Source organism: Felis catus, chromosome E2 (assembly GCF_018350175.1).
Source record: "Felis catus isolate Fca126 chromosome E2, F.catus_Fca126_mat1.0, whole genome shotgun sequence".
NCBI lineage: Eukaryota > Metazoa > Chordata > Mammalia > Carnivora > Felidae > Felis > Felis catus.
The window spans coordinates 27949328-27964099 of record NC_058382.1 but is presented as its reverse complement, the minus strand read 5'-3'; the positions used below and the strand labels follow the sequence as shown (position 1 = coordinate 27964099).

General features: G+C 44.5%; 1 protein-coding gene across 1 annotated transcript in view; it reads left to right on the top strand.

Moving 5' to 3' along the window:
- Window positions 1–14538, top strand: part of LOC102902033 (nuclear receptor coactivator 5-like) — a 47280-nt gene extending 32742 nt beyond the window's left edge. The window contains exons 6-10 of the mRNA XM_045045851.1: window positions 2930–3129; window positions 6263–6538; window positions 7698–7892; window positions 10298–10444; window positions 13768–14538. Of these exons, the coding sequence (XP_044901786.1) occupies window positions 2930–3129; window positions 6263–6538; window positions 7698–7892; window positions 10298–10444; window positions 13768–13823 (874 nt within the window). The 3' untranslated portion in view covers window positions 13824–14538. The remainder of the gene's footprint in view (window positions 1–2929; window positions 3130–6262; window positions 6539–7697; window positions 7893–10297; window positions 10445–13767) is intronic.
- Window positions 14539–14772: the final 234 nt, after the last annotated feature.

Genomic DNA, 14772 nt, shown 5'->3' with positions numbered 1-14772 from the left:
CAAAACATAACTCAGCATAAGGCAGCATTGGTTTTCTTTATGAGAAAATTGGCAATCTTAAAATGACTCAGAATTCTTGCTTATTCTGTGATATCTGCTTTATAGAAATCTAACTTATTTGTAGATATAGCATCTTTACTGGTGAAGTTTGTGAAAGCAAACTTACAGCTTCATCTCGTTTGGAGGGTATTTGGGTTGGATCTTGAGGGACAGCATCCTGGAAGAAGTGAGGTCAGTCATAGCATGGGGAGGATGGGAGAGGCCAGTTCCTTTTACATTAGAAAATTATAGGATTTCCCTTTAATAATTGAAAGACAACCAGACATGCCCTGGATTAAGCTGATCATCTGGTAATTCAAACCAGTTTTGAACAAGAGGCAGTAAGAGCTCAGCATGCACAGTAGCTTGGTTTTCCCTCAACTTTTAGCAACTGTGGTACAATAGTTTCGATCAGCCAGGGAAACCGCGTTAATCTTTGACTAAATCAGTTTTCTCGGGACTTGTAGCAAGCGTCACGTCTGACCTGTAGCGCCTTGTACCGTTTTCAGAATTGTGGGCTCCAGCGCCGTTCGACTCCCGAACCCGGATGCCCTTGCTGCTCTCCCGTCTTCAGAGCCAGGCCTGCTGGGTGTTGATTGGAGTGCGGCACTGTGTGGTGGAGAGGAGTCCTCGAGATTGCTTTTCTTCTCCCCCTCCATCTGGGGTGGTATTCAGAAACCGCTCCTCCGCCCGGCATTCTGCAGTTCTGGCAGCTAGCCATGGATTAGGACCCTCAGTGGGTGCAGCTTAGGGACTCCTCGGCCGCACGCAGGCTGCATCTGCCAGGGAGTCCGAGAACTAGGCCACGCTGCCTGCTCTGTTGTCACTCTGATGTTGGAAAGATTTGCAGTGATATATTGGTTGGCTAAATTCATTCTTTTATACTCCAAAACAGTAATTAATTTTCAAATGATACCCTCCAGCATGAGTTATTATTGTGATAGTTTTAACTCATAGGCTCTCACTCTGTAAATATGAACCATGTCTTGTTTTTCTTGTTTTCCTCTTGAATTTACTTTCTGCAATCATTTATACTCTCCTAAATCGCCTGGAAAGCATTTTTTCCTGCCATCATTTTAATTGTTTTTTAATTTTTTAAAGTTTATTTATTTTCAGAAAGACAGAGACAGTGTGAGGAGGGGAGGGGTAGTGAGAGAGGCAGAGGGAGAGAGGAAGAGGGAGAGGGAGAGGGAGAGAGAGAAGCCCAAGCAGGCTCCACACTATCAGCGCAGAGCCCGATGTGGGGCTTGAACTCAAGAACCAAGACATGACCTGAGCTGAAATCAAGAGTCAGACGCTTAACCGACTGAGCCACCCGGGAGCGCCTCATTTTAATTTTTAATTCACAGAACATGCATTTAATGTGTACCTGTTCTATGTAAAACTCTGTGCTAAAGCACAGTGAGGAACATACAGATAATTAAGTGGCAATTCCTCTTTTCTACCTCATGCAGCCTAATAAGATAAAACATGTGCTTAAATAACAAGTGGAAGATGGAGTATGTTAAGAGTTGTTCCTGCTCTAAGCAGAGGATACGTAAGAGGAGGAGTATACTACCATTGCAGGGTCCTTGGTTTCAGGGCTTAGTGTCATTTGCGGTTTCTAAGTTTTCATTCAGGTTTCTTTCTCTTTTTTTTTAGTCTTTAAATTTTTATTAATTTTGATTTTTTTAGAGAGAGAGAGCACTCGACCAAGCGCACGAGCTGCGGGGAGGGGCAGAGGGGGAGAGAGAGAGAGAGAGAGAGAGAGAGAGAGAGAGAGAGAGAGAGAGAATCCCAAGCAGGCTCCACACTCAACCAGGGGTCTGACGCAGGGCTCAGTCTCACTCCTGTGAGATCATGACCTGAGCAGAAATTAAGAGTCAGGTGCTCAACCGACTGAGCCGCCCAGGCACCCCTCTATTCAGGTTTCTGAGCAAGTATTGGGCACAAGGGAAGCATAAACCTGAAGGAGAGGTCTGGGGTAGATTCTTTATGACTTGAAGACTGAGGCTGAGAAAATGGGAGATGAGATGACTCTGGGGTTTGATCCCAGGTTGGTTATGGGATGGTTGATATTAACTGAGATGGTTAACTCCAGCATTATCCATTTATTCTCTCTCTTTTTCTTTGCCATGCATTTATTTGTTTGTTTGTTTATTTGCTTATTTATTTAAGTAAACTCTACCCCCAATGTGGGGCTCAAACCTCATGATCAAGTGTCACATGTTCCACCATCTGAGCCAGCCAGGCACCCCTCATCTGTTTACTCTTCAGCAAGGAGTTGTCTCAGTGGCAGTGATCTCAAGAAATACTGGTCTGTCCCAGGAACTAATTGTAAATGAGCATTCTGTTATTTTTCTGAAGATAATAGTCTTACCTCTTCTTTACAATAAATCCTAAGTTTTCTTTCATGTACTTTAAATTGAAATGACTTCATCAAATAACTCTGGAACGATTCCATTTTGAAAAATGCTGACCACATTTGTGGTGTGTATGCAGTGTATCATGTCATACAAAAACACGACTTTGACATACTTAGCTTTCTTTATAAAATTCTGTACGTAGTCAACCATCTGAGGACACCACATTTTCGGAAAGTTTCCTTTGGGTAGAGTTGCCTCCAGTTCTCTTAACTGATCCCATCAGACAGATAATGTACTATTGGTTGTTTTCAGTGTGTCTAAGAATGAAAAGTTGTACAGCATGCATGATTTTTGAAAAACTACAGCATCTTTCACTTCACTTATCCAAGTTCAGTAAAAATATAGTATCTTACACTTCACTTACTTAAATTTGTCATCAAAATATCTATGGAACACCTGCTTGATGACGTATTTTTTTTCCCTTTTGTTTGATTGAAAATAACCTACCTGTTTCTTGTGTGTGTGACGTTTTGTTTGTTTTTAAGGGACTACGCAACAGGCATAGGTCATCAGTTGCAGGATCATGGCCTTATGGTGGAAATGATTCACCTCTCCTCGGAATCGAGTCTTACGCGAGCACTCCAGGAAGTTAAAGACGATGGGTCCCCGTTTTGCATTCTTGTCGAACAGTCTAATGTAGAACTTTCCTCTTGCACCGTAATTATACTTGATGAGTCTATCAAAAGTAAGTTAAGCTTAATCTAGAACTATCACTTAAAATAGATCCTGCTTTAAAAATACAATAGTTTTTCTTTGTATGCTGGTACACTTTGAAGGTTCACATTTGTCAGTAACTAAACTGGATCTAGTTGAGGAAAAAGTGACTTGAATAGGTATCAGAAAATACTCTCCTATGTATCAGAGGTGATTGAAACTTAAATCATCTTCATTGCTCCTTACTTGTCAGGATATATTGTGCAAAGTATTGTGTAAAAAGTCAATTCTCTCTCTTTTTTTAATGTTTATTTATTTTGAGAGAGAGAGCGCGCGAGCAGGTGAGGGACAGAGGGAGAGGGGGAATCCCAAAGCAATGGGGCCCATGAACCGTGAGATCATGACCTAAGCTGAAATTAAGATTCAGACGTTTAACCTACTGAGCCACCCAGGCACCCCCACAAGTCAGTTCTCTTCCGTAAAACTTTTTGACCACATCTCACCACCGTCTTTTCTATGCTCAATGGTAAGTCTAAAAGATGTTATGTTTATCGTCCTGTGCATTCTCTTAGACTTTTCTGCTGATTCTGCCTTTCCTGTGATATCTCAAACATTTCTTTATTCTTAGGCTCATGAGAGTGCACAAAAATGAACTCTCTTTTCCTCCCTAAAACACATAGACTTAGGCAGATGCACGCATCCTAGACCACCCCCACCTTTCCCTCCTGGTCAGAGCTGCTGCTCCCAGAGAGGCATCTGCCTTGTGAAGGGGCCCCTTGGCAGCTTCTCTGGAGTCAGATCCAGACGAGCCTAGGTGCTCTAGTCCTCGTCTTTCTAGAAGCTCTTGGCACCATTCTGTGCAGTCCACACTCACTTACTGAGTTCCTCATGTGTGCTAGGCACTGTCAACCCTGCTTCCTTCCTGTGCCCAGGTGAGCAGCAGCCGGGCAGGCTTCTCCCATCCCAGCTGTGTCTCCATAGCAGCGTAGGGTTTTCACTGCTAAGTCAGGAGACCTTTCTCCTCGGCAGAGACCTAGTGGAGTATGGGAGCTGGATTTATATCCTGCCTGTGACTTTGGAGCCTTCAGAGAAGTCGGTGTCAGATTGGTGTCCTAAAATCCAGCTGTAATGTTGAGTCTGAAAAAACAACAGTGAGGAACACTCGGCTTCCCATAGTTTTGAGGCTGCTAGGACGTCTTTTTTTCTGACCATTCCATTTTCTTTTACGCTGTGTTGCAACCCACACCCACCTAGCCAGCTCTTGCAGAATACTGTTCCCACTATGGTTTTTTTTAAACATAGAAAATGTCTAATTTATGTTAAACAAATAATAAGACTAAACCACACTTAAGTTCGGAAAATTACGAATCCCCATCTCCGAGGGGTGGGAGTGGGGAACTGCTTGATCTGAATAGGTTGTGTACAGGACTAATCACATGTGTTATGTTCATGCAAGATGGTTTAGGAAATCCTCACTAAAGTAAGTAGGTTGAATCATTGGTCGGATACGAAAACACTTTTCCAAAGCCAGCGCTACTTAAAAAGCATGTGATCTGTTTTTACCATGCTACACATTCAGAGAAGGGTTTCTTTTTCATGTCCACAATAGTATTAATAGGTTCATATTTCATTTCCTATCCATGGATTTAATTATTGAACTCAGATGATATGTTTTCTCTTATAAGCTACATCTGTTTTAGCAAAATTAGTCTTTGCTGGCCTCTCACATTGCTTTAGAGCTGACAGTTTTATACCTCACGTGTAGCCGTTGTTCAGAAGCCCGTGGAGCTGCTCCTGTGCCGAGACATTTAAGACAGACAATGAAACTTTAGCATGTGAAGGCAAATATGTATTCATATCTCGTCCTAAATGTAACCTTCATAAACACTGCTTAGGATTTAGCCAAATACCATAATCTCCATTGTAGCTCTGTAGTGCCCCTTGGGCCCTAAATTTTTCAGAAGTTGGTGATATGTGGCAAGACAGGGTGGGGCCTTCCATCTAAACTTAAACTTTGAAGGGGCGCCTGGGTGGCGCAGTCGGTTAAGCGTCCGACTTCGGCCAGGTCACGATCTCGCGGTCCGTGAGTTCGAGCCCCGCGTCAGGCTCTGGGCTGATGGCTCAGAGCCTGGAGCCTGTTTCCGATTCTGTGTCTCCCTCTCTCTCTGCCCCTCCCCTGTTCATGCTCTGTCTCTCTCTGTCCCAAAAATAAATAAACGTTGAAAAAAAAAATTTTTAAACTTAAACTTTGAAGAAGTCATATTCTCCATAGGTAAACCTAGGAGAGATCAGAAAACACCTATGCATTGACTGTAGCCATTAAAAGCCATTCCTGGTATCTAGAACTTATTTTATATGTGATATATATGTGACCTGACCTGGAAAGGCTTTTAACATGATTTAAGATCCCATGGGCCTGAGCCAGATTGCAGAACCACATAGACGATGGTGGGTTTCTCCCCAGGCTACAGTGGCAGAGCCTAGAAACCCTGCACCGCAGGTCTGTCTGTGTCTGTCTGTCTGTCTGCCTTTTATCAAAGTGTTACATACACAGAGTTAAAAGATAAGCACTAAAAGGTTTGCAGTGAAAACCAGCAGCCCCATTTCACACTTGCTCTCCTCTCTAAAGGCTCTGTTCTCTGCTTCTACTTGTTTCTTCTGTGGATCACACTCCTCTCAAGTCATCCACCCTGATCACTGAAACCAAATCAGACACCTTCACTTCTAGGATTTTTTTGCCCTTAAACCTTCCTAGTAGCCAGCAGTGGTTGAAGTTACATCCTGTCTTTTTTTTAGGCTAGATTTGCTTAGCGTTATGAATTCCCATTGATACACATGGCACCTGTTTGCTCTCTCTTTCCTTCTGTCTCTCTCTCTCTCATCAGCGTAGCATGAAGCTGTCCAGTTGTGAAAAGAGGGTTTGTGTGGAAATGGTAAACCAAGCGACACATGTTATAATTTTGAAATAGAATGTAATGTTTGATTTTGAAATCTGACCGGGCACCTGCTGCCGAGGGTCCCAGACCGTCGGATTGATAGGCAACCACATCGTACTGAAAGCTGACACAGTTTAGACAACATGTAGTTGGATTAACGTTATTTTCTGATTTTAAACGAAATCAGGGCAGCCATTTGATGTAAAGCCGGCTCTTTCTTGTCCTCAGTACATCGTCATATGCCTCTGGAAGATGCCCTGGTGCTGGTAGCTAAAGAATACAGGAGATATTTCTCTAAACGGGAGCAGCAGGAACATGCTGGAATTGCTCTGCGGGCTGGAGATCTCCTGGACGACTTCTTGGCTCGGGAGCACCTTCCCAGCTACTCTGTCCCTTTGGGCATTCAGCACCTTGTCTTCCTGTTGACTGAGGGAAAGCATTTGCGTGGGAACGAGTTAAGCCTGCTCATTGACTACCTGAAGACCAGGAAAGGGCAACTGAAAGGTATTTGGCACTGTCTCTCCCCCTTCCCCATTTTGAACCCCAGAAAATCCTTTTCTGCAAATTGCTATGTGAAAAAAACTAGGAACTTTTTAATTTAATTGAGAGAATATACCTCTGTAATATAAAGGTGTCTGATATGAACATGTTCTGCATAGGAATTACACTATGTTAATGTTTAACTTTTATAGGCTAACATGCTTTTTCTCAAGCTAAATTTCCTTTTGCATCAGATTTTTAATATATAAATAGGATGACTTCTCTATATAGGTGGACATGTGGGAAATAATTTCTCTTCTCTGTTGGTTTACTTTTGTGATTCGAAGTTTCAGCTTGTTAACTGAGACATTTGTAGGTTATTATTAAGTGGATGGTAAACACGAAGAAGCAGTTCCTAATCTTAAAGATTGTAAAGTGCATTTCAGTTATGAGCCAAACTCCTTAAAATGGAGACTTTTTAGTTGTTGTTTTTTAATTTTTTTTTAATGTTTATTTATTTTTGAGAGAGAGACAGAGTATGAGTGAGGGAGGGGCAGGGAGAGAGAGACACACATAAGCAGGCTCCAGACTCTGAACTGTCGGCACAGAGCCCGACGTGGGGCTCAAACTGACGAACTGTGAGATCATGACCTAAGCCAAAGTCGGACACCCAACCAATTGAGCCACCCAGGTGCCCCCAGTTTACTTGTTTTGAGTTAAGTATGAGAAGACGATAATAACCACGTGTCCCCTGTGGGAAAACACAGCTGAGGTTCTAGGACCATGTTAAAACTTTAAAGAAATCCTTCATCTTATAAAATTCACAATGTATTTTACTTTTGTACATTTTTTATTGTACTTTCTCAGGGGTGGGGGGGGCTCATAAACTTATAACACAATAGGGTTTTTTTTTTCCCCTGGGTGCCTATGTAATTGATTAATTGATTGACAGAAGCATATTAATGTTCTGTTACTTTCAGGTGTACACATAGTGATTTGATATTTGTATATATTGTCTAATGACCACAGTGAGTCTAGTTAACATCCTGCTTCTCTTTGATCATAGAAACCTCTCAATCAGGGCAAGCGAAGGTCTTCCTTAAATTCCCGGAGTGTTCTTTGTGTAGCTTGCTGGCCTCTGTAGCAGACTTCTGGTGACCACTTGTTTTCTTCATTTTTCCAGGCTTTGAGACGCCCAAGTCTTTGGCTGGCAGTGATCATCCCTCATTTCAAGGCAGGAATACCCCAGTGGTGGGCAAGCCGCCTCCACTTCTTCCAACCCCTGGAAAGGGATCCTTCTCAGGCGCTCATCCCCCCTTTCCTGCCAGGCCCCCGTTGTTAGGGGACAGACCAGGAGGGGCCCTCCTTTCACTACCAGGTCAGTGCGTCCCTCTAGGAATAAGAGATAGCAGTAGCTCTGCTGCCTTTCCAGGCATCGCCCTGAGAGAGCAGGACGGCTTAGAGCCATTGCCATGTTTGTTGTCATAGTCTGAGTGTTAAGATTTCAGAGGCCTGGGGGAGACACCTGGGGCTTCAGTGGATGCAATTCCTCTTGAATGAGTTGCCGAAGTTCAAGTTTTAACACAGGGAGCTCTCTTGTCAGGGTTGGTGGCCACATTTAGAATGGCTTACACGCAGTTCTCTTAAGAAGCACTCTGAATTCCATAGTGTTTTCGAGGCTTTTCTGAGCCCTTGGTGCTAAATAGTATCTGACATCTGCCTAAAATGAGGTTGTATTACTGTGGACTTTTTCCATCGTAAGTGACAGGGACCTAACTCAGTTAGCTTCAAACAAGGAGACCTGACTGGCTTCCATAACCGAAAAACCCCACAGTTGACTAACTTCTGGCCGAACTGGATCCTGCTGCTCAAGCACGTTCATCAGACGTGCATCTCTTCCTCTGGGAGGACACGGGGTGTGGGACTAGCCACTTGGGGTACAGACTTCCAGTCAAGCCCAGTGTCTGGCCCTGGTTCCTGGGGCCCCGAGTGTCTGAGCCTTTCCTGTTTCTTGAAGATAAAGAGTTTTAACTCCTCTGCAGGCACCTGGGATGCAGCTACCTCTAATTAGTCACTTCCTTCTCTGTTCCTCACGTTTGGATGCTTTTGTCTCCTCTCGTGTTCTCCTTGTGTGTTAGCAGTGGCAGCAGGGAAGGAATGGATGAAAGTCTGCCATGTTAAAGACAAAGTTGGCAGAGAAGTCTGTGGAACGGTGGCTTTTCTCTTGGGCCTCGAATAAAACTTGGACCTGGGATGCATTTGGGCATGAGTCAAATATTGCTTTGGTCTTTTATGTGAGCAGGGATTATTTTAGCTCCAGATTTTTCTTACAAGCATAGTATTATTCCACCTTGAGTATTATTGTGGCTCAGAATAGAGGGAATGTGCGCCCTCTTGCTTTGGTAGCGGTACTCATGTACATCTGTTATTGGCAAAGTCAGTCTCTGTTGAAGATCCACAGCCCCTAGGGACGAATATTTCTGTGCACCCCTCCCTTTCTGACCTGGCAACCTTCAGGATGATTGAGAGTATAGTTTCAGGTGTTCTTCATTCCTGACACAGCCTGGGCTTTCTTGCTGTCCTGTGTTTGTTCCTTCTTTCCTTCTGCTACTCTCACCATGCCTCCCTGTGCCTCGGCCAGTCCCTTGTCCACCTCTGGGCATTCTTACCACCTGGCTCCTGTGAGAAGTGAGTGAATTAAGAAGAGAAGGAAGGGCTTAGGAGGAGATCTTTTGCTCTGAATTGCTTCTCATCCTTGCCAAAAGTTTCAAAACAAAATTCTTTCAGACCCTCAGAAATGGTTTGGTGTGAACTGTGGGAAAAAAAGCCCTGTTTGACAGGGTGAGGACTGGGCAAGGCAGACCAACTGCCCAAGAGAGAAGAGACAGGGTGCTAGACCATATGTTAGATCCCTGTGACTGTGTCCGGGCCAGTGTTCTGGGCGGATGGATGTTCGATCCTCAGGAACAGAGTGCTTCAGGTACGTTATAGATCTGCCTTTATGACCTGTGAACCTCACTGCTTCGGATGTTTGAGAAAATATATTCCAAGTGTCAAAACAGAACATTTGAAACTAAACCCACTTGTGAAAAGGTGAGGGTAGAGGACCAGGATGTCAAGACACGTGTGGACTAGACTACGGGTTTGCAAACTTCTTTCTTTATTTTTTTTTAATGTTTTTATTTATTTTTGAGACAGAGAGAGACAGAGCATGAGCAGGGGAGGGGCAGAGAGAGAGGGAGACACAGAATCCGAAGCAGGCTCCAGGCTCTGAGCTGTCAGCACAGAGCCCAATGTGGGACTTGAACTCATGGACTGTGAGATCACGACCTGAGCTGAAGTCGGTCGCTTAACCGACTGAGCCACCCAGGCGCCCCCGGTTTGCAAACATCTTAAAGGGCCAGATAGAAATAGGTTATTTTTAGTGTTATAGGTTATATTTAGTGCAGGCCAAGAAGCAAAAATCAAGGATATTATGTACATACTTATATAACCATTTAAAAATGAGAAAACTATCTCAGCTCACAGTTTGTACGAAAACATACAGCAGGCTGGATTTGGCCCCCAGACACTGGTTTGCTGACCCCTGCACAACCACTAAGGCACAGTCTGGTCCCAGAGAGGACTTGATAGAGCTCGGAGGAGCTGAGGTTTTTGTGTGTGGCAGGTGCTCCGTCCTCCGGCCCTTTCTAATGATTAAGGAAAAGTCCCTGTGGGAAGAGCAGCTGGAACCAGGTTCACCCTGTATCTTCCTGTTTATATTTTGGTGTCTGTGCTCTGCAGGATTGGTCAACCCCGAAGGTCTGTTTGTCCCTCCCCTGCTTCCAGCAGCCCCCTCCAGGAGACCTGTTCCTTTGCGATGCCCCCATCCCAAGTGTGCGAAGCGCCCACTACTTGGGGAGAAGCCAGGCCTTCTAGCACCACCGCCAGGTGAGTAGGCAGGTGAGCTGTGAGTGGCATTCTGGGGTCATGCTGTCCGGTGGGAACTTTCTGCGACAGAGGAAATGTTCTACAGCCGTGTGGCCACATGTGGCTATTGAAGTGTGGCTGGTAAGACTGAGGAACTGAATTTTTAATTTTGTTTGATTTTAATTAATTTAAATGACTGTAGTCATGTATAATTACATAGTAGTCACATGCGGCTAGTGGCTACTGTAATGGTCGGAATAGTTCTAGGCTATTGGACATGTCAAGAGGCAAAAGAGTGTCACTAAATTCCTGCTAGAAACTAATGCCTGTCTCAGTCTCTACGCTTAAGACTTGCTCTGTGGTTAAGAAAGGAGATTACCTGGGGCGCCTGGGTGGCTCAGTCGGTTGAGCATCCGACTCTGGCTCAGGTCATGGTCTCGTGGTCTGTGAGTTCGAGCCCCGCGTTGGGCTCTGTGCTGACGGCTCAGAGCCTGGAGCCTGTTTCTGATTCTGTGTCTCCGTCTCTCTATGCCCCTCCCCTGCTCATGTTCCACCTCTCTCTCTCTCTCTCTCTCTCTCTCTCTCTCTCTCTCTCTCTCTGTCAAAAATAAATAAACATTAAGAAAGGAGATTACTAAGGGTCAGAGAGGTGTTAATGGGACACCAGCACTACTAGAAACTCCTTGACTATGACTATTCAGAAGGATTACAAGAAGCTGGCAAAGGGAGTATCTTCTAATGAGGTTGAGTGTCGTGTAATTGTGCGCCTGAGTATCCCTGACATCGTTCAGAGGTGTGCGCTTTGTTTCTGCTTGGCTCAAGGAGACGCACAGCCTCTCTGCTGCCTGGCAGAAGGACAGGAACCTGACCGGTCATATTTAAGGTACTGACTGATTGATACCCAGCCCAGAGGCTGCACGGGAAGAATGGCTTTTTCTCTGTCTTCCTTCTCAGTGCAGGCCTGGCCAGCTCTTCTCTGATGCTGCCTTCCCTCCTGTATGGCTGGGAGACATGAGGCCAGAGGCCCTCAAGTTGCCCCCAACTCCACTAAGGCCCAAAGGTGGTGGTAAGAGCTGAGATGCACTCTGGCTTAGGTGGAAGGCAGCCAAGGAGGCATTTTGCTGACTTCATTTCTAGTCATTCAGGCTTACCAAGCCTAAGTAAAGGCGCTGCCCAGAGTTCCTCTTAGTTCACTGTTATGTTTGAGTTCTCTCCTGAGATTTGGTGCTGAAGCCCCAGGTCTTAGGAAAACAAGCCTTTGTGCCTCTTTGTTCTTTATACAAGAGACATTTTTCTTTCCTCCTTTTTTTTTTTTAAGTTTATTTATTTATTTTGAGAGAGAGACAGCATGAGCAGGGGAGGGGCAGAGAGGAGGAGAGACAGAATCCCAAGAAGGCTCCCTGCTGCCAGTGCGGAGCCCGACACGGGGCTCGAACTCACAGACTGATATCATGACCTGAGCCAAGATCAAGAGTCAGATGCTTAACCAACTGAGCCACCCAGGCGGCCTGTAAGAAACATTTTTCTTGAAACGTACTGCCATTTAAAAAATTTTTTTCCACATTTGTTTTTAAGAGAGAGAGAGAGAGAGCAGAAGCAGGGGAAGGGCAGAGAGAGAGGGAGACACAGAATCTAAAGCAGGCTCCAGGCTCTCAGCTGTCAGCACAGATCCCAGTGCAGGGCTCCAACTCACGAACCATGAGATCGTGACCTGAGCCGAAGGTGGACTCTCAACCGACTGAGCCACCCAGCGCCCCTGCCATTTTAAAGTTTTAATCCTTGGGTCACCTGGCTGTTTCAGTTGATAGAGCATGGGACTCTTGAACTCAGGGTTGTGAGTTTGAGCCCCGCATTGGGGGTAGAGTATACTTAAAAAAAAAAAATAAGTTTCAGTCCTCTGTGTTTTAGTCAAACATGGCTCTGCAAGATACACATTGGTGTGGTTGTGGTATAAAGGATAGATCTTTATGAAATGGTGGCAAGACATGGAATAGACATAGGTCAGTGATTCCGACCCTTCTGGGAACCAAGACAATCTGTCTAATTCTGAAGTTCCTCATCTGACAGACCACATTTAGGGAAATTTTGAGAATTTTCCTTACCCCTAAGATGGCCCTCTTTGGCTTCTGAAGGCCAGCTCATCCCCAAATTCCAGGACTAATAGTTAGAGAAAACATTTTTTTAATGTATATATTTTTTAATGCTTATTTATTTGAGAGCGAGCAGGGGAGGGGCAGAGAGAGGTGGGGGGTAGGGGACAGAGAATCCAAAGCAGGCTGCACGCTGACAGCAGAGAGCCCGATGCGGGGGCTTGAACTCATGAACCGTGAAATTATGACCTGAGCTGAAGTCAGCTGCTTTAACCGACTGAGCCACCCAGGTGCCCTGGAGAAAAAGTTTTTAAAAAAACAAAAAGGAAAACAGGAAGCATGCCATTGCAAAGTATAACCGTAATAGTTACCATGTATTGAATTCCTGTTGTGTCCCAGGCGTTGAGGTAATTTCATTTAGTCTTCAAGTAACCTTGTGGGCTAATAGTGAGATTATCTGTTTTCTACATGAGTCACCCAAGGCTCAGAGGGTGATTAGCCTGGATGAGGTCACATAGTGGTACGCGATGGAGTGGTGACTGCACACCAGCCGTGAAACTCCACACTCTGTGTTCTCACTCACCACACGATCCAAAAGGTCGTAGACTTTTGCTTGGATTTCAACCACATCCTTCTAGTCACAGTGTAAGGGCTGCAGAAATTTTGAGGAAAGAGTGGCTGTGGTCAATGTGGGGCAGCCTTGGCGGGAGTCAGGTGTTAGGGTACCTGAAAGGGAGAGGCACCCAGGTCTCCTGCTGATCGAGAGGGACCTTTGGGTGAAGTGTTTATAACAGCACAGGTGGGGATGGGACAAGGTGTCCTCTAGCCCTTTGTAAGATGAGGGCTAGCACCAGGTGCCAGGATTAAATGAGATAATATGAATGAACAGCTTTTTTTTTTTAATGTTTATTTTTTAAGGTGGGGGAAGGGCACAGAGAGGGAGACAGAATAGGAAGTAGGCTGCAGGCTCTGAGCTGTCAGCACAGAGCCTGACGCAGGGCTTAAACTCACGAATTGGGAGGTCATAACCTGAGCAGAAGTTGGATGCTTAACTGACTGAGCCACCCAGGCGCCCCTAATGAACAGCTTTTAAGACGCCCCAAGAATTACACATATGTCTGTCTGCTGGGGCTGCAGCTAGGTTAGACTATTCCTGCAGAGGTGGGTGTGGCTGGAAGGCGTCGGTCACCTGGGGGCTCTGCAGACCAGGAAGAGGGACACATACTGATGCTGTCATGTCCCTCCTCTTTATAGATCTCCAGTCAGTGCTGCTCAGGCAGGCAGCTCAATCCACATCTTTGCTGAACTAAGGAAAGCTCCCTGGGGCTAGGAAAACAAGGTGGCTGCGGCCCAGATGGCAGCTTCGCCCTCCTTGGAGGACCGGGTCCCTGTCTGATCCTGGTGTCCAGGCAGTGGGTGCGAACGTGTTTCCCTTCTGTCTAGTACACGGTCCCTGGCAACGTGTTTCATGTTTGGAGGTTCTTTGTTCCAAACTGGAGGTTTGTGGAAGATCATTGTTACAGATACTGGATCTCAAAGTTGTTTGATTATATACATATTAAAATATAATAAAAACTTCTAGCTTTTACATACTGGTTGCCACTTTTTAAGGACTTGTTATTTTGGAATAATTTTAGATTTACAGAAAATTCCCGAAGATAGTACAGTGAGTTCCCTTTATCCAGCTTCCCCTAATGTTAGCATCTTATATAACCATGGTACCTTTACTGGGAAATTTGCGTTAGTACAATAATGTTAACTGTATTATAGACTTTTGTTTTAGCAGTTTTTCAGCTAATGTCATTTTTCTGTTTCAGGAACTATTTTGGGTACCACATTGCATTTATACTCCTTTAACTTTATTATGTTCCAGTTTTTTTTTATGAAACATTTAAATGTATAGAAAATTTGAATGACGAGTACAATGAACACCCATATACTCTGTATCAAGAATTGTTAACATTCTGCCATTTCTTAAGTTGTGCATATGTCTGTGTAAATAAATTTTTTTTCTCAACCATGAAAGTAAGTTGCAGAGTTCATGACACCCTACCTTTAAATACTTAAGCCTGTAGCATGCATCTCTAAAACTGGGAATGTTCTCCTATATAATTATGATAAAGTTTCACACCTTAAAAATTAATAATAATCCTATAATATCTAATATCTGTTTTCTTGATTTGAATTTTCTCATTTGTCCCCCAGAAGCTTTTATGACTTTTTTTTTTTTTTAAGATTTTATTTTACCCAATGTGGGGC